Raw genomic sequence first — 20,838 nt, forward strand, 5'->3', positions numbered from 1 at the left:
CAGACACTCTGATTGAGTTGGTCTGGGGTGGAGCCAAAGAATTTGCATGTCTAAGTTCTCAGGTGATGCTGGTAATGTTATATCAGGAATGACATTGTCAGAACCATTGCATAGACGACGTGTGTGTGTACACACACACATACGAATATATATAGATATGTATATATGTGCATAAAGATACATGCAAATATACAGGCACACACACATACAGATAAATACATGAAAGTGAAGTGAAAGTGTTAGCTGTTCAGCTGTGCCTGACTCTTTGCGACCCTAAGGACTGTAGCCCAGAACCGCTGATTTGCAATAGCTTAGAGTTCTGTTTCGGAGAAGGCAATGGCACCCCACTCCAGTATTCTTGCCTGGAAAATCCCATGGACGGAGGAGCCTGGTAGGCTGCAGTCCATGGGGTCGCTAGGAGTCAGACACAACTGAGAGACTTCACTTTCACTTTTCACTTTCATGCATTGGAGAAGGAAATGGCAACCCACTCCAGTGTTCTTGCCTGGAGAATCCCAGGGACAGGGGAGCCTGGTGGGCTGCTGTCTATGGGGTTGCACAGAGTTGGACACAACTGAAGCGACTTAGCAGTAGCAGCAGCAGAGTTCTGTTTTTGGCCAAAATGTAGAATTTGTCTCCATTTTAAGAAAAAGGTATACCTGTGGTACATTCTGCATTTCTACTAGAATTTATAAGGTGTGAAAAATCATGTGAGTTTTAAAGGTGTGAATAAGATATTATCTTAAAGTCTCTCCTAAGTATACTCTTGAAAAGCATAAGTCAAGACAGCTTTGGTGAACTGAGACTACATCTGTTGGTGGTTATGGATGGTCCCCAATACTCACACTGATCGTCTTTCACATATTGGGGTATGCTTCCAAAAGAATTCAGGCAGTGACAACGTTTTACTTTCATATCAGGATATAATGGAGATTCTCCTTGTCTTAGGGGCAAATATAATTCAAAATCCTTCTAATGATATATTAATAAATATGAAGGAAATGTATGAGGAAAAAACATTGCTGTAACTACGATAATTAATACAAAGTTATTATGGACCTACTACATTTAGGTAAATATGGTAGGGGCTTTATGTATATTATCTTAAAATGTGATTCCTTGGTAACAAAATACTTTTTATTAGTGGAAACACGATAAATCTGTGTTTATTTCATAGTCTCACTGAAAATGGAATAAACAGCAGTGCATCATTGCCAACAGTGATGTTTTTACAGTACTTACGTCCACTTGGTTCTATTAAATATGATTTTCTTATATGTCAATATCTTGCCATTATTCTTTATAGCTTGGTGGGCAATAAATATGATTTTCTTATATGTCAATATCTTGCCATTATTCTTTATAGCTTGGTGGGCAATTCACTTCTTAACACATTTTGTTTACCTTCACAATCTTGATGAGTGTCTTCAGTTGGTAAATATGAAGCTGAAGGTCTAATCTATCAGCCAGCCACACACAGATGACTTTCATGGAGCTGCTGTACCATTGCTGCAAAGAAGGATGGGGGCAGAAGGCAGGAGAACAAAACAAGGAAACAACCTCTGCAGTATCCATTTAACAGATTTGGTAATGAGAGGGTAATGAAACACTCCAAAATGACTGCAGATCAGCACTTGAAGTCAATAATGCTATAATTTCCTGTTAACAGAATTGTATGTTTTGCTAGAAAATCTGCTAAGTTGACCTGGGCTGTTCTTTATATGAATTAACATTACAGTCTTTCAGCTGCAACATATTCATGGGAAACAGTATTTTTGCATTTGCAGCCTAGCAGCCTGCTTTGTAATTTATAGGTAACAATGGGTACTAAATACATACTATGGGAGTGAATGGACTGCCAAGCAGCAGGAAAAAAATGGGTAAATTATTTTCAAAGGGAAATTTCCCATTAATCTGTAGGTTATATAAAAACCAGTAGATCCCATAATGCATGTAGGCAATACCTAGAAGCAGCATTTTAAAGCAGGGATGGAAAAAACATCCATAGTTTACTAACCTCTAATCCCCCAAAACACCTTTATCTATTACTGGTTGTTAAGTATTTGCCAAGATGGCATAAAGCCACCTAAAATAAAGATTTCAGATCTTAGAAAGGAATGTTATCAGGATGGAATTCTTGTGTCTTAATAATAATTACAAAAACACATGTCAGTTGACCAAATTATAAAAGAAAACAATCTGTTTCATTTTGCAAGTGTTTTCGGAGGGTTCATGTTTTCTGTTTATGAAAACTCTCTTGAGGGGAAAACTGAAATTCTCCTCTAATGTACTTTCTTGCTCCTATATAATGTCTGTGAGTATTGTAAAAAGAAATTTTGTTCCCATTTTCAAGAAAAGGCAATCTGCCATTAGTGATGACATTTTAAGGGAATTGGTACTCATATGCCAGAGCCAGGTTTAGGTAATACTGTAAGAAAATAATGCTATTCATTCAGATAATGTGAGAAATATCAACGTCCATGCAGCATTTAGGAAGTGACAAAAGAGTTTTTGAGAGAGAAGGGATTTTGTGCCTTGCTTGAATATACAAAAACAGTGACACCACAGATCACAAATGCATGTGCATATGTTGTTAGGTATTCAAACAGAAAAAAGTCTTTATATTTCTTCCACAATAAAGCGGTAAATTCAAATTTCTAAAAGAAATCTCAAGTGATGTAAGTCTGAAATTCACCTGGACTTGCATTTTATAACATGTTCTAACAAAATTTAGTGTAAGGAATGGTAGTTTAAGCCTAATGTAAAAATGAATTGGTTTAAGATTTCATCAGACTTATTTCTATTAATTGGTAGGTATACTGGACACACATGCGTAAAATGAGATAAGCTATTTGAAAATGAATAATTGATCTATTGAATACTGTGATATCAAATGGATGAATGACCATTCCAGTTTTTAAACTGTGAGATGGGCTAAGGTTTTTTTAAAAAATGTTTTTCATGTACCCAATTTTGCTTTTTCCTAATGATTACTTTCCTAACTTTCAGAATGTGTAAAGGTATCAGATACAAGTTTTATAAAACAAGATAATCCTAAGTTCTTTAAAAAAAAACTAATAAATTCAGTACTTCAGCTGACATATTAAATCTTAATAGATTAGTATCTGATATTTAAATCTTCTATTTTCTTATTTTAAATGATAGCCTCAACTTCTTAAGTTCTATTTTAATGCAAGCAAACACTCACAGGTATTGATGATATTATATATGAGTATACTGAAGTAACATAAAACCCTTACCTCGACTCCTCTCTCCAAGTACCTTGAAAGCTAAAATGTAGCCGAAATGGTTATGACTCTTAAATTATAGTGCTTCTTCAGGAGGTAATTTAGTTGGGGGACAAAATATGATATATTGTACTAAGTTTATAACATATGCAATAATCTGGCTGTCAGACTATAAAGTTACTATACATGTGGTAGGTTGCATGAATTTGAGATAAATGAAAATACTTTCTTAAAATTACTCCTTATGCATCTTATGTTCTTAAAAAATCCACAGATAATTTAAAATTAATGTAACTTCATTTTTCTATTACATGTAAATGATACTTATGATTAAGTGATAATTGAAAGGACATCTAATATAACACAGAAACTTATTATTAATATAACTTCTGTAACACAATGCCAAAATTGTAATTTTAAAGAATAATTTGGAAATCAAATATCTAAAGTTAACTATAAAATCAGAGAAAAAGAATTAATGTTAATAAAATGCTTAAGCCACTTTATCATCATCTTGCTTTAAAGGCAAACAAATTATTCTACAAGGAACATTCTATAAGGGAAATTATTTCATCCACTAATCATGTATAATTTTAATTCCCAAGTCAAAGCATTTTGAAGAACTTCAGCGAAAGCAAGCAAGTGAAGAAAAATAAGCAGCTTAACTTAGAGTTTATGGTGTTATGAAGAATAAGCTAACAAACCAAAAAAAAAACCTCACTAGGACTGCTTCTTTCTTGTATATGCTGAAACATACACACACACACCAAAAAAATAAAAACACCAAACAAAACAGATGTCAGTAGCATTTCCCTATTTCTGGAGCTGGAATAGAAATGTTCTTCTTTTGGGTGGAGGATGGTAGGTCCCATTTTTTTTATTTTGAGAAAAAATTCAAAAAATTCAAAATAAATTAGCTTCATTCCCCTCAGCCACCCACCCGCTCTACCGAAGCAAACCAATCCCCCAAAACAAAGAAAAAAAAATTTGAAAGGGGTGAATGTGCAGTGAAGTGTGACTGTTAGAAAATGTGCTTTCAGTTTGGAAAAGTTAATTTTATAAAGCAAGTTGGTTGACTATTCACTTTTCCCTTCAGGGGATGACAACGAAGGGGCGCTGGAGCTTGCACTCAAGTCATGGGTATGGCATTACTGCTTATTCTCTGCTTGGTCTACTTAGGAATAAAGCAGTAAGTGTATATTCTGCACTCTTTTTTTTTTCCTCCATCAATCCATGCCAGCAGCCTACCACTTTAACAAAAAAATATGTGTTTTTTTTTTCTTTTTGTGGTTCATTCAGCTCCTGTAAGGGCATGCATTACTCACTTCATTTTCTTGAGATATCTCTTTTAAAGCAAAAATAAAAGAAAAGGAAAGGCTAGGGTTGACTCTGTGAGACCCCTGTATTTATTCACACTTATTGTGCATGACTGTAGACTGGTAAATCATATTAGCGGCCCGTCTCCCCATCAAGCTGCTACTTGCTTTCCAGCCCTGGGAAGGTTCAACAAATCAACAGGAGCACGGAAAACAGAACATCAGTCTAATCTAGTGTTTAAGGTGAAGTTTTCAAACCCAATCTAAGAAGATCTTTAGAGCAAGCAACAAGCTGAAGGGCTCAGAAGGTGGTATTGACAATGAAAGAGTGTTGAAATATTGAGAAGCGCAGCACTTGTGCATTTTTAATAACAAGAGGGTCAACAAGGACACAGCTCCCTTAGTGCCAGGAGTTGCCACTGACTATGGAAATTGCCACACCAGGGCTATAAACGCTTGCAGTTCATCAGCTTTCTTAAACAGTTCATCAGCTTTCTTAAACACCCTGAACCCCCTCAGTGGACCTTTAGTCTTGAATTAACAAACCAAAGCAATGAAAGAGGGTGCATTCTGAATGGCTGGCATTGATCCCCAACTGTGTCAGCACTGCTACAGGCCCTGAAAAACTCTCTCCATTGTCAATAGAAATTGACAAACCTCGTCTCCTAAATAGTGCAGCTGAGCCGGGCGGGATCCACGCAGCTGTAAAGGGCGCTGCTCTTGGGGCCGGGGAGCACTAACAATGGAACAAGCATGAGCTCTTTGTCAGTCCCAGACTCGGCAATTTTCTAACAAGGATTAAAGTTGTTTCTCGGCAGTGCTGGTTGAAAAGAGATTTAGCAACACACCGTGCTTTCTTCATGCAAGTTAAAGAGAAGTAGTTAAGGAATTTCATTATTCCCTTGACTAGTGGAAATACAAAACAAATATATTAAATATGCACGGCTCCCTTTTCTGCCTAATTTATAACATTTGGAGGCAAGGGGATTCAATGCAATATAACACTTCTTGCCTGGAAATAAGCACTCTATCTTTATTTTGGAAGTTTTATATATTTTTAAGAAAGTCCAGCCGCTTGCCACCTGGAATGAGGTCTCAATACATACTAATGCACAATGTCTTCAGACCCTCTGGGGCTGATATTCCTAAATCTGAATCACAGGACCCCATAGGGTCTATGTATTACCGCGGCTTCGAGCAAATCATTTGTCATAATGCGGCTTCTGATGATGATGGCTGGGTAAAAATAACTGCTTTGCTGGGGAACAAATCTGTGATCTATTTTCTGCTTAAGTGTTTAGCTTTTTTATTGATTATGAATTGGTACAACTAGTTGATATATTTTCATTCTTCTCCAGCTAGTCTCATCTCAATAGGTGAACAACAGAAAAAAAAAAAAACAAAAAACCCACAACCAATACTTTTAGTGCCCCCAGATATGGAATGGCTAAATTTCCACAGTATGTATGTATTTCTTCATTTATTTCAAGAGAAGCTGTCTGTTTTTATTACAGTCAAGTCACTGTGTTGAAATGAAATACCATCTAGAAAATCTCATCTGAGGAAGTATGTACCTTTTAAATGTTAAGATGAATTGAATAAAAGAACAAATAACAGTTTTGAAAAGGTGAAGGTTTTGAAAAATCTGATAAATATAAAGCATCCTTTAAGATCATGTTGTGGCTTTAGAGGGCTACAAAATATTTAGAAAAGTGAATACTTTACAGTTTCACCAGTACATTAAAAAGTAAATATAAATGCTTCTTTATACATGGAGTGTTCCTTTGGTCCACAGTACATCTGTTTGACATAATTAAATTTGTGGTCACTCACTTCTCATTTCTTAACACTAAAATGTACTTTTGATGTAATAATTCCATCCTTCCCCCCTCTACTCAAGGCATCCCCCAGAATCAATTATATTTGATTCTACAAAACAGATCCTCAAAACACAGCATTTTGAAAGTTCTAAAGTGTGGATTTTTTGTTGGTTTGGAATAGCATTAGGGCTATATTTAAGGAAAACTGAAACCAGTCTATTACGTTTAGAATACAGAAGTGTTCAACCCAATCTACATCTATCAATCAGCTGGACCCAGAGGCATGCAGGAGGACTTAGCAGCTGAGGGCTGGTCGTGAACACACCAGAGAAGGACATCATCAACCCAGAAGCTCCGGGGGCTGAGTACCCAGGAGCCCTGTGAGGCTACCATTCACTGGACTGAGCCTCTTGCTTTCTGTATGCCTCAGTTTTCTCATCTGGCATATGAAGAGCAGCTGAGATGAATCTAGTTTTACAATAAGATTCTTATACTCTCCAGAAATACTTTGAGATTAGATTTGACTATCAAAGGAAAGGGCGTGATTAGAAACAATATAGCTTGTGATTCTCCTAAAAATGAACTGAAGAGAAAAGCCAAATTGTCTTTTTTAAAAAATGCTGCTTAAATATAGCTTTGTTCATCCAAATATGCAAGTCTAGAATTATAGATGTTTCTATTAGATGTTATTTTGTTTTAAATTTATTCATTTTGGCCTTTTAATGAAGAATAGATATTCTATAAAAATGAAACAATAAAGTATAAAGAAGAATAAATGGAATTTATTAAGAACTGTGAGGCATTATTACTATGATTTTATATATTATATATTATATAATAATAATCTGACTACAAAAGTATCTGTTTTTTTTTTAAAAATACCTCCATGGGAAGTTCAAGTGCATCAGTTCAATTTTCATTTGATTCTTATACCAACCGTGATGAGATGGTTCTTATTTTCATTTTGCATGGAAACTGAGCTCACAGAGGTAGAAAACTGAGTTTAGATTAAATAATTTACTTATTTAAGTTTATATAAGTGGCAGGGTTAAGATTCATCTTATATCTATGCTCCAAAGTCTTTGCTCATGACTACTAGGTTATTCCATTTCCTTCTACGAAACAGTCTGTTTCATCAAGGGAAGTCTCTGATTTTTTCAGAACAGTTTGGTATTTGTAGCAGACAACTAAGAAAATAGCTCTATCATTCCTGGTGCTCCCTCATGGTTATAATGCAGGATTATGAAATAATATAGGAGAAGCTTATTGTTCCAAAGAAGTCCATCACATTTTCTTACAAGTTAATGTAATCTACATTTCCAAAGGTATTTGTACACCTGACAATGTAATTACACAATATAATAAATTTTTTGAAGAACCAGACTGTCTTAGGATAACTAACCAACTGGTTCTTGTGCTATGCATTTCCCACATGTTTTCTCCTTAAGTGCCATATATTCTAATGCTTATAAAGCGCCATATACTCTAATGCTTATAAAGCGCCATACACTCTAAAACTTAGGGATACTGAGAAAATCTTTTTTCACTGCAACAAAACAAAGCAATGTGGAAAGAAGATCCTAGTTCATTCATGAAGGGATTCGATCTATATGTACAGTTTTCTTATTTTTTTATTTTTAAAATACAGAACATAGAAGAACTTAATTCATGCTTTTTCCCCTTCCGTGTTCAATAAACTCACTTTTAGGGCGATTTTCATTTTTTTAGTTCTATGAGGAAGACTGCAAAGCAGAGTTCATGAGCACTATGGTGTCTGTTAAGCAGGAGAAAGTGTAAGAAGTGCTAACGTGGGAGGTTTGGCATATAGTCGGTACCTAATAAATGCTTGTTGAATGATGAAACATTTTTCCTACTCTTGAAGTTCAGTACTTTTTTCCATTCTTTTTTAAAATGCATGAATGTAATAACTAAGATGCTTCCAGATGCATTCAATCCTCTTCAATCACAAAACAGGGTAAGTTATATAATAGGGTAAGTTCCAGAAACTGGGGGTTGCACAAGCTTTTTTCCACTCATCTCTATTTTATTAACTCCAAATTTCCTTTCTCCCAAAATATCCTGAAAGTAATATTACTAAACTAGCCTATCTATCCTCACACTTCACAAAGAGCATTAAAATCAATACTATTCTTCATTATTCGTTATCATCAAGCAGGCAAGTGCCTTGGTAAATTTATTCTGTGGTTCTCTTCCTGGTGCTAAAACGACCAGGGATTACAAAGTGAAAATTTCAGATCATCAGTTGTTTCCCCCTCCCCTACTTAATGACAAATGATGGAATGCATACTGGTTGGGCTAATCTTTTGACTAATAAATGGTCTGGCTGAACACAGTGGTCAACCCAGTTACAACGGTACGTGTACTAGTTTGGGATGCAGACATAGACTGTAAATGATTTATTTGGGCATAAGACCTGTTCACTTGGTTCAGTGACTCATTTTGAGTACTATATATAAAAGTTTGGTCAATATTGCATTTAAATCCATAATGTAGGATCTGGATAAAAATAAATTAGACTCCTGCAATTTCTATTGAACGGTACAAGTTTGAGATAAAACCTCAGTCTGAGAATGAATGGTTAGCCAGTCTTTTTGCTTCAGTTTCCTTATAAAAAATAGGGAAAAATTATTCCAAAGGTCCTTTTCCAGAGTGTTGTACGGACCGAAGTAAACAGTTATCCCTCTGTTTCTGACTCATGGTGCACTCTTACAGGAAATGAGTGATCTGCTGGTCTGGTAGATACTGGGTTTCTCTATATCTACAAGTTTTGGGTAAGTCGATCCCTCTCTGGGGACTTTTATCCCCACGTACATTTCACTGGCCAGATTCATGACATTGAAGACTCTGGTCAACCATCATTTCTCCCATGAAGCCAACACTATCTCTTACCAGGCAGAACTAGAAGCTCCCGTATTTTCTGCCTCTAAATCTCTGTCCCTGTGTCTGTAGAAATACTGCGCACTGTGCTCTGTATCTGCCTCAATAGGATGTGAGTGTCCATAAGGCAGAGACCGAGTCTTTTTCTTAATATCTCTAGCCCTTAGCAGAATCTCCAGCACATAACATGTGTTACACGTTTTTTGAAGGACTGAACGCTTTTAAAATATTTGGAGATATAAACTGTTGCACATATAATAGTGGCAGGGCAGCTTTTCAATAGACAAAGGATAATATCAGAGCCAGAGGAACTGCTGACTTGAATGAAACATTTCATTAATAGCAGAATAATTTAATGAATGCTAAAGTTGCAGGCATCACCAAAAAGTAAACAACTGCAATTGGCTAATGAAATTTAACACACGACTAAAACAGAACTGAAAATGTGACAGTCTAATTTCATTGTAGGTGATGAACTAAGTAAAGGAGAAAGTACTGTAAACTAATGAACCCCCCATGCCTAGGTACATATAAGAGTGTCCACATATAGGAAATCAACACTTCACTGGAAGGACTGATGCTGAAGCTCCAATAATTTGGCCACCTGATATGAAGAGCCAACTCATTGGAAAAGACCCTGCTGCTGGGAAAGATTGAAGGCAGGAGGAGAGGGAGACGAAAGAGGATGAGACGGTTGCATGGCATCACTGACTCAATGGACATGAGTTTGAGAAAACTCCAGGAGATAGTGAAGGACAGGGAAGTCTGGAGTGCTGCAATTCATGGGATCGCAAAGAGTCAGACACAACTTAGCAACTGAAAGACAACAACACAACACATACATTCTTACACACAAAGATATGATGACATTATATGTGCTCAGAGGTTGATGTGCTCAGCTCCAGACTGGTTTTTCAGAGTCTGTCATGCATGCAGCGAACAACCTTTCTGGCGTATGCTCAGGGGTATTAGTAGCTGTTCATGGAGGGTATCAAAGGCTGTGGGGCTACCTAGTGTGGAGCGTCAATGCTGCCTTGTGAGTTTTCACCAATAAAGGACATGTCCCGGGTGCCTTCAGTGCTTGCTGGTCTTGTGAGAGGTGTATAAAAAAGGCAGAGAACCACCATGCTGTGGCACTGTGACTCAGACCTGAGTCTGAGTGAACATGAAGAGCCCTCCTGGGAGGTGGCAGAAGCCTGGTTTTTCAGCAGAGAACCTCTGAAGGGCAGAGAGGGAGAGCGTGCCCTTGTTGCACCGTCATGGCATTTGATATTGCAAGCTCTAGAGCTAGGTACTACTGTTGAATCAGCTCGACATCCTGGCAGGCTTCCAATCATCCACTTGCAACAGAGAGAAATAAAAACAAGTCAAAGATACTATTTATTTGAAAGCTTTCTCAATTTTAATTCTCCACAGTATACTATTCGAAAAAAAAAAAAAAACCAACAATGTCTATTCAGTAGCTGAAAATGTGAAACATTTTAATGTAGAAGTTAACTTTTTCAAAAGACCCATTTGACCATAAGAATGTAAGTTCCCTTATTAGAGCAGGAACTTGGTCTATCTTACCTAACACTGTATTCTCAGCCTCTAGCGGTGTGTGGCTTCGAGTAACTACTAGTTGTATGATGAAATAATACAAGGGATTTTGATTTCCTACTTTAATTAGAATCCTACCGAGTCATTGTGACAGAGATACTCAACGATGTGGGGCAAAACCAATGCCTAACCTTTTACATTTTTTTGGCTGTGGAGCATGTGGGATGTTATTAATAGTTCCCTAACCAAGGATTGAACCTGTGCCATTTGCATTGCAAGTGTGGAGTCTTAACCACTGGACCACCCGGGAAATCTCTATGCTTAACCTTTCAGTCTCAATATTTACCACCATTTCTTACACATCCCAATTGAAAGGTCAGTTGGATTTGTTTTCTAGATCTTACATACGCAAAACATCAAATGGATGAACATTTGACATTAATAAACATACATTTTATGTGTATAATATAGGCAGTAACTAAGAAGAAAGGAAAGGAAAATGAAGTCGCTTAGTTGTGTTCGACTCTTTGCGACCCCATGGACTGTAACCTACCAGGCTTCTCAGTTCATGGGATTTTCCAGGCAAGAGTACTGGAGTGGGTTGCCATTTCCTTCTCCAGGGGATCTTCCTGATCCAAGGATCAAACCCAGGTCTCCCACGTTGCAGGCAGACACTTTACCATCTGAGCCACCAGGAAAGCCAGAACTAAGGGGAAAGTCAACAAGAAATGTGGCGAGTATATGGAGCAAATTTATGAGGATCAGTAGAGCAAGTATGGGAAAAATTTCCATGAGAATGTATAAATAGGAATGTGTACAGCCACATTCAAATACTATATCCCATTCCTGGCAAATAGAAGGGGAAACAATGGAAAGTAACAGACTTTATTTTGTTGGGCTCCAAAATCACTGCAGATGGTGACTATAGACATGAAATTAAAAGACACTTGCTCCTTGGGAGAAAAGCTATGACAAACATAGACAGCATATTAAAAAGCAGAGATATCACTTTACTGACAAAGGCCTGTCTAGTCAAAGCTATGGTTTTTCCAGCAGTCATGTATGGATGTGAGAATTGGACCATAAAGAAGGCTGAGCGCCAAAGAACTAATGCTTTTGAACTGGAGAGTCCCCTGGACTGCAAGGAGATCAAACCAGTCACTTCTAAAGGAAATCAGTCCTGAATATTCATTGGAAGGACTGATGCTGAAGCTGAAGCTCCAATACTTTGGCCACCTGATGAGAAGAACTGACTCATCTGAAAAGACCCTGCTGCTGGGAAAGGTGGAAGGCAGGAGCAGAAGGGGGTGGCAGAAGGCGCAATGGTTGGATGGCATCACCGACTTGATGGACATGAGTTTGAGTAAGCTTCTGGGAGACGGTGAAGGACAGGGAAGCCTGGTATGCTGCAGTCCATGGGGTCGCAAAGAGTCAGACACGGCTTAGTGACTGAACAACAACAACGAATTCCTGACTCTCAAAGCCTAAGCATGGCACAGAGCATTTTGAGAAGCTTCAAAGGACAGCCCCCAAAAGATTAAAGGGCTAGAAAAGGGGCCTATGATGAGAAGTAGAGCAAACAGGGATTATTTATCCTGGAGTAGACAAAGATGACAGGTGTCTTACTAACATTCTTCATATATAGGAAGGATTATTCCCTAGAGATGCTGGCTACCTGCTTTTTGTTCTCCACTGAGAAGAAAAGGGGAAATGGGCTTAAAAAACAGCATGAAAAATTTAGGTGAGGTAAGGATTAGAACTTGCTTTATTTCAAATAAAACATTTTGCTCATTTTAAGAGAGTGAAATTTAGATGGTGTCTTACGTAGGGCTGGGCTGAGATCAAGAAATTGAGGGCTCTTGAGTTTAGGTAAGTACCTGTGAAAATTGTTTATATGGTTTCCTTTCAAGGAGTTTAACAAACACCCCATTTTGCCACAATGATGTTGGTTTACTACAATAGCTGCTTCCTGACACAGAATGTGTTTTTAGTTGGACTTAGTCAATGGTGGCATTCTGGCCGCCACTCCTGTGCTCATTTGTGAATGGCACCAACCGTGTAGGTAAGGCTGCAGGGGAGGCTTGCAGAGGGCGTGTTTGATGGAGGAGGAGATCAAAAAGCAACCACAGAAAATGGCTTTAAAGCCATGTGTCATTTGCTTATGAAGTTGGGTTTGAAGATAAGGAGAATGGTAGCCATCGTTTCTATGAAAACATCACACTGGCCAACTGATGGCGATGGCTAGTCTCAGGGGAGCCCTGGGTAGTTTCATTAATAAGTCACTGGTAGCCAGCTGCAGTGCAAGCATGCAAAGCCACCGAGGGAAAGCCAGGCTCTGTGTGGAGAAGCAAGAGTTTCCAGACCATCATCCATGTGAAAGCAGTGAGCAATCAATACTAAATAACTTTTGAACTGCTCAACATGTTGCTTGTAATTATTTCAGCTATCCTTGATAAAATCAGGAGTGGGAATATTCTGATTTCTTCCATGACTATTAAGTTACTGTCACTGGCTTGGGTGAATGAAAGCAAATACACATTTATGCATTTGATGTTTAGAAAAATTTCTTGAGGAAAATGCAAGTTTTGACATCTTCCATTCATCAGAGAGAGTTTTACCATGGTGAAGCGATTTTAAGTGATCAACCCCAATTTTTTTTTCTCCTATTCAAGCAAAAACCTCAGATCAGTTCACAAGTGAGATTTTTTTTTTTTTTTTTAAATTCTGAGCACAATTAAAGGTGAGTTAAGGCTCTGGTGGAAATCTAAAGAGCATCAGCAAATCTGAGCACTGCTCAGCTTTTGAATTGCTTTCCTACTTCTTAGTTCTTTTAAATGGTTTTCTATGGCAGGAACATTTTTCTTAATTAGTCACAGCTAATTAGTGTTCTGGCATAGACAAGTAATCAGAAATGTCAGAGCTGCAAGGCTACATCTCCCTAATCCTTTGATAATAATTTAGCCTCCTGGGAGGGCCCCAAGCTGCGGTAAGTAGTGACTGACAATAAGGCAAAATTAGGTGGGCAGCAGACCATTAGGATAGAAAAATAAAAAGCACTACCCGATCCCGCTGAGCACCATCAGGCAACTAACTGCACTGCCAGATGAGGTGCCTGTTTAAGCCTGTGTTGTTAATTAGCCTGATTCTACCAGACCTGCCACATATGTCCAGGTGCCTCATGCAAAGATGTGTATTTCTGGGCATATGCCAAATGACAATTGTGTCCCGTGATCACATTTCAAGAATCTAAGGGAGAAGTCCACATATTTCTTGAAGATTCTTTTGAATTATCAAAGAAATAAGATCAACCGGCTATAATACATTTTTTTTTTTCTCGTGGAGTTTCTTTTAGGCAATTAGGCACGCTGAGCTCAGGTTTCTTAGGTCTTCATTCACCAACAGCTTAGATTCAAATAAGGGCCTTTGGCCGTGAGGAGCCACGTCTGGACTTGCCAAAGTCATTCTGGCATACACTGTACATCTAAAGTAGATTCTTTCATAAATTCTTACACTTACAAATGATAACTCAACATTAAAATAAAGATGATTAAAATGAATGAGCTGCAGTTCAAGAGCAGAGGTTTTGAAGAGAAAGAAACTTTGCAGGGGGGAGGAGAAGCAGGTAAGGAGCAAGGTTTGTATGTCATTTGCTGAAACAGACGTGACCATATACAGAACAAGAGTTGACTACAACTGTCTTAAAAGAGGTCAAACAACTTCTATGTGAATACAAATACTGTGGATAAAATAAAGTGGGAACAAATACATATAATTACATTAAAAAACACCCCCTGGAAAACAGTATATTAAAGCTGCTAAATAAGAAATTGTTAAAATGTAGGAGAGGTGACATGAACATGGATAAGAAACAGTCAAGCTTCTGATCTACCTTTAGTGCATAAGGTGACCCCAGGGTACATGACATAACAGTGGGTAGAAATAAATGATCTTGGTCTCAAGTACATCACTGAGCTTACATCATTCATCTTTTCTAGTGATGGAAAAGCAAAACAACGGTTAGGACATGAGAGTGATAGTAATGTTTGATTTTGATTGTTGATAGGAAAATCATGGACAGGTCCAAGTTAATGTTTTATATTTGACTTCTTTTTACATAGAGACAACACTGAAGAGAAAATACTCTGTAATCAGAATCTATACTGATTTAGTGGTTCCCAGCCTTTTTGGCACCAGGGACTGGTTTCGTGGAAGACAATTTTCTATGGACTGGGTTGGGGGGTACGGTTTTGGAATGATTCAAGAAGATTACATTTATTGTAACCTGTATTTCCATTATTATCACATCAGCTCCACCTCAGATCAGCAGGCATTAGATCCCTGAGGTTGGGGACCCTTGGATATAACAACTTGTTTGTCACTTGAAAGTGAAATAACGTTGAAAACAGGAAAACTGTTATTTTAAAATCGACAGTCATATATAAGCGAATGTATCTATAATATTATGGAATTATAAGAAATGCAAGAAGGCAAAGAAGCTCTCTGAATGGGTCTTACTGGGTTCCAGCCTTTGTTTGTAATGTGGCTAATTATACACATAAAGAAGTTCATCCAAGGAATATGACTGAAAGAGTAGACAGTCAGTTCTAAATATATTCTACTATCTATTAATAGCAGCCATTCTTACTCATGTTCTGTGGATTTCAAGTATTTCTGGAAAACCAATGAAATTAATTTAATTTTTAAGTAAATTAAGAATAGTAGCATCAATCTTACTGAGGATGAATAAATTCTTGAATCAGAAAGTTTGGGCATGGGTGTGAAACACTGAACTCGAAAACTCTGAGCATTTCCTCCCTTTTTTATTTGGGAGTCCAGAGATAAACAAGAGGTAGAAGTGCAAAATTAGTTTTATTTTGAAAAGCATATTCACTTGCAAGAGTTTCATTTTTTTCCCCCTTACCAATCTTAAAATGGCCATGAACTTACTGACATTGTTGAAGTCAGTTTTACTTAAAATGCTTAGAGTTTCTTTACCAAAAAGAATCCTTTTCAAGGAAAGTCCTGAAAATTAATCCTTTACAAAGCACTATGTGGATGAATATCACTGATTAACTATCATTTAAAGGATTACTTTTAACTTTAGAAGACATCACAATACAATTAAAAAGATCTCGTTAGATGAAACTCCACAATTAAATATTTAATCAGTTTATAACACAACAGAATGTTTAATCTGCATGATTTACCAATTAAAGACTGCACCCTGATGTGTCTTCAGCAACATGAGAGCTAAAACAAAATTGTCTCAGAGGGTCTGAAGATGGGCAATGCCTTGTAAAGGCACAAACGTTTAGAGAGTTAGGTAGGTTTAGTGTCTCCCCCAGACAACGGGATGCACTTCTGTTGACCCCTACTAGCCTCAGCATTTGGGATATTCTTGGACATTATAAGTGACCATTATAAGAGGGTGTTCTTATGACAATTACTGTGAGCGTCAGTTTTGATTTCTGAAACATCACGACTTTTCAACCCAGAGACTCAAAGCTCTCTGGGAAAGTGTCCAGCCTCTCTGCTGACCCATGGGTACCTGGGGCAAGCTCTGTGTTTCCTGAAACCTGACAGTGTGAGAAGAAACCTCATAGTAGGCATTAAAAATGGGACTTGTGCTGCGTGCTCAGTGGCATCTGACTCTGCAACCCTATGGACTAGAGCCTGCCAGGCTCCTCCATCCACGGGATTTTAAAGGCAAGAATTCTGGAGTGCATTGCCATTCTCTTCTCCAAAGAAAGAATTAGAAAAGCATTGCCATGGTTTTACATTAGGATCAGACAAGTTGTAAATGGTTTTGATTTGCTAGCATTTTTTAAACAGCTACTGACAATGATGTTTTATAAGTTGGGATAAGAGAGATTACCTATAAAGCAGAACTTCTGGTAAATCCATATTCTCTTCTGCTAGAGAACTTCCTTTAAATTTCTGACCCAGATAAGACACAATTTTTTAATGTGTCTTAAGGTAAGAGTTGGACACGACTGAGCGACTTCACTTTCACTTTTCATTTTTATGCATTGGAGAAGGAAATGGTAACTCACTCCAGTGTTCTTGCCTTGAGAATCCCAGGGACAGGGGAGCCTGGTGGGCTGCCGTCTAGGGGGTCGCACAGAGTCGGACACGACTGAAGCAACTTAGCAGCAGCAGCAGCAGCAAGGTAAATTTAACATGTGAGATTTTTTTTCCCATTGGCTAAATTCAAAATACAATGATAATCACTAAGTTTAATTCTTTTCTTTTTTAAAAGTATAGTCAAAGCTATGGTTTCTTTCCAGTAGTCATGTATGGATGTCATTGGAAAAGATCCTGATTTGGGGAAAGATTGAAGGCAAAAGGAGAAAGGGGTGGCAGAGGACGAGATGGTTAGACAGTATCTTGACTCACTGGACATGAATATGAGCAAACTCCAGGAATTAGCAAAGGATAGGGAAGCCTGGCGTGCTGCAGTACATGGGGTCACAAAGAGTTGGACATGACTTAGTGACTGAACAGCAACAAAATAGTTGCTATATATTATATTAAGGCTTCCCAGGTGGCGCTAGTGGCAAAGAGCTCTCCTGCCAATGGAGGAGACATAAGAGATGTGGGTTCAGTGCTTGGGTTGGGAAGATCCCTTGGAGGAAAACATGGCAATCCACTCTAGTATCATTGCCTAGAGAATCCCACTGACAGAGTAGCCTGGCAGGTCACACACCACAGGGTCGCAAAGAGTCAGATGTGACTGAAGCAACTTAACACACACACAATATTGTATGTTACAGGTGTACCTGTAGTAACTTACAAATTTTAAAGGTTATACTACATTCAGACATAACGACTGAACAACAGTTGCTATAAAATATTGGCTTTATTTCCCATGTTGTACAATATAAGCTACAAGAATATAGTGTGCAATTCCGGGAATATTATATTCACATATAGATTTCAGTATGTGTACCACTTGACAAGCAAAGACAGCCTCCGTTTAAGATATTCTGGTCATTCTGAAAGACTTAACATGAATACAGAATATACAGGTTCCAACTATTTTTCTACCTGTAGGATTCAGAACCATGGTGGTAGCTGTATAGACTATCAAATGACATTCCTTATGTAAAATCTCGTTTCTACTTATCTACTGTAACTGCTACTGCTTCTTGCTTTCACCTGGCCATCACAAAAACACTTTAGAACTGTCTGATACTCTGCGGTGCAAGACTTGGCATGCAAGCAACCTAGTACCTTTTGTCGCCACGGCTAAAATTAGAACTATTTAAAATCTGGAAGGGATTTCAGAAACCATCTGGAGTTCTAGACCAACTTCTTTGGTTTACATGTGCTATCTATACTGAGTTTCAGACAGGTGACAGAACTTCTTGAAGTGCACTTATCCAGTCAATGGCAGAACTGTGGCTAGAACTCAGGTTTCTGGCTTCCTGGTCCAGTCCTCTTCCTTCAAACACTGTTTTATCATTTCAAATTCTGTAAATCTGAAGCTGTTGTTCAGTCACTCAGTCATGTCTGACTCTTCACGCCCCATGGACTGCAGCACTCCAGGCTTCCCTGTCCTTCACCATCTCCCAGCGCTTGCTCAAACTCATGTCCATTGAGTTGGAAGTATGGTAGGCGTAAGATGGACTTTGAAACTAGAGTGACACAATTTCAAAGTCTGATTTAGTATTAACAAGTCTTCTATCATCTCTGGATGGGACACTTCTTAACCTGAAAATAAGGCTAAAATGGGGGTGACAGCATCTACCCACAGGGCTTCCCAGGTGGCGCCGGTGGTAAAGAGCTCACTTGCAATGCAGGAAACGAAAGAGACCCAGGTTCAGTCCCTGGGTCGGGAAGATCCCCTGGAGAAGGAAATGGCAGCCCACTCCAGTGTTCTTGCCTGGAGAATCCCATGGACAGAGGAGCCTGGTGGGCTACAGTGCATGGGGTCGCAAAGAGTCGGACATGACTGAAGTGACTTGGCACGCATGCAAGCATCTACCCAGGTTAGAGATGACACAGGTCAAGAACCTAGCACATTTCCTGGTACATGGAGGTGCCCTAGGGAGAGCAGTGATGACAGGTAAGGCCACAATTATAATTAGACACTTTGAAAAAATTAGGAATGTATTGGGTAGGCCAAAAAGTTTGTTCGGTTTTAAGTAACAATAAAAGTCATATTTTTTTCATTTTCATGATGAATTTTACTGAACAATGTATTCACTAACTGAACAACTTTTTGGCCAACCCATACCTTAGTCAAACCCAGTACCTTCTATTAAATACGGTACCTGCCATCATTTACTGAACATTTTTCGGAATTTATTTCTGTTTAAAATAGAAAGTGTTTTATGAGTGTAACTTGGAGTGAAGCAGAATGTCTTGATATCTGTTCTGATATTAACCATGATCTTCAAATGATACTTTAGTTTTAATACTTCAAGATTTGACCTAAAAGTCTAAGATTATGCTATTTATGGCCTTTTAGATAATATATATTTTAGTCACCTCCCTCTTTCACACATTGAAGAAACCAAAAAACTTCCATAGAAGCTAAAACAATAATCACAGCAATGCAGGATGCTCAGAAAGAAGGGTGATGGTGTATGGCTGTGTGGGCTGCTCATGGACAATGATAGAAGGTACCATCCTCCTTCATGGTACAGCCCCAAAACAATGGACACAAATCTAGGGCAGTGCCCATCTTTTTGGACCTTAGTCACTGGTACAATTATTTAAACAGAACCCTAAGGTATTTAGTCAGAAATATTAGGAACTATTATCAGGCTTCCTAGGTGGCACTAGTGGTAAAGAACCTGTGGGCCAATGCAGGAGACACAAGAGGTTTGAGCCCCTAAGTCAGAGGATTCCCCTGGAGAAGGGAATGGCCACCTACTCCAGTATTTTTGCCTGGGAAATCCCATGGAGAGAGAAGCCTGGTGGGCTACAGTCCATAGGGCTGCAAAGAGTCAGACACGACTGAGCACATATCTCCCTTCAAATTAGGAACTATTAAGATGCTTCATTAATCAAAAGGATTTTAAGACCAGGAACACCATGAGTAATTTATTATTACTCTTAGGACAAGTTTCACAGAATTTTCAGCAGTCTTTCCCATGCATGGGGCATCACGCAGAAAAAGATTCTTTAGTAAAACACCTGATTTCTTTTTAAAGTGTTGGTATTGGAGGCAGGATCAGTGTTTTGTAGAATAATTGATTTATGTAGAAATATTAGTATATATTCTAAAATGAAGCAAATTTCCTGTGGATAAAAAGCATATCTTTTATAAGGAATTAAGCTCTCATATTGTAGCCCCTGTACTCTTATCTAGGTTGGTTAAAACCACCACGTAATGACTCACTGCTGTGTGCTTGTGTGTGTACACATTTCCCTTTGCATCTGAAGGTGGGAGGCTCCATTCCCTTACTTACTCAGGAAACACTTTAATTGGAATAGCAAAAGTTTGTCACTGATGCCTGAATAAAATGGTTCCTTTCAATCTTTTATCTGTAATGGACTCAGGTTGCTAACAGTATTTATAGGGTCATTATTTTCAACTGCTTCTTGACACCTAACAATATTATTTTAAGCTACAGCCAAGTGGATTTCCAATAATTATATAATGTCTCTTGGTAATGATTTGTTGCTTAAGATACACATTCTACTTTACCTTTCAACACATACTTGATAACCTCTCATTTACTAACTGTAATTGAGGCAAATTCAGTCTTGGCTAATTAGGGGCTCTTAGTACCCCCTCATCTATGTTATTCTTAATGACATATCAATAGAATTAGAGTCTACTTTTTTGTTTTTAATTACAGTAATACAAGTGTGCAACTTAAAAATATTAGAATGTTTAAGGACACTGTAACTATTTTACAAATAACAAGTCCAATGTCCTCCTGGGGATATTCAAAATGACAAAACCTTCACAACCAAAACAGAATGGTTTTTTGTTATGGGTTCCTTTTAGAAGCAAACCTACAGCCATGCCTGATGCTTAGGCATTGGAAGGAAAGTGCAATA

At 38.0% G+C, this 20,838-nt stretch overlaps 1 protein-coding gene across 1 annotated transcript in view; it reads right to left on the reverse strand.

Moving 5' to 3' along the window:
* CADPS2 (calcium dependent secretion activator 2) overlaps positions 1 to 20,838 on the reverse strand; it is a 562,792-nt gene that overhangs the window by 4,482 nt on the left and 537,472 nt on the right. The window contains exon 31 of the mRNA XM_052639068.1: positions 1,405 to 1,509. Coding sequence (XP_052495028.1) covers positions 1,405 to 1,509 — 105 coding nt within the window. The remainder of the gene's footprint in view (positions 1 to 1,404; positions 1,510 to 20,838) is intronic.

This window comes from Budorcas taxicolor, chromosome 4 (genome assembly GCF_023091745.1).
Source record: "Budorcas taxicolor isolate Tak-1 chromosome 4, Takin1.1, whole genome shotgun sequence".
Classification (NCBI taxonomy): domain Eukaryota; kingdom Metazoa; phylum Chordata; class Mammalia; order Artiodactyla; family Bovidae; genus Budorcas; species Budorcas taxicolor.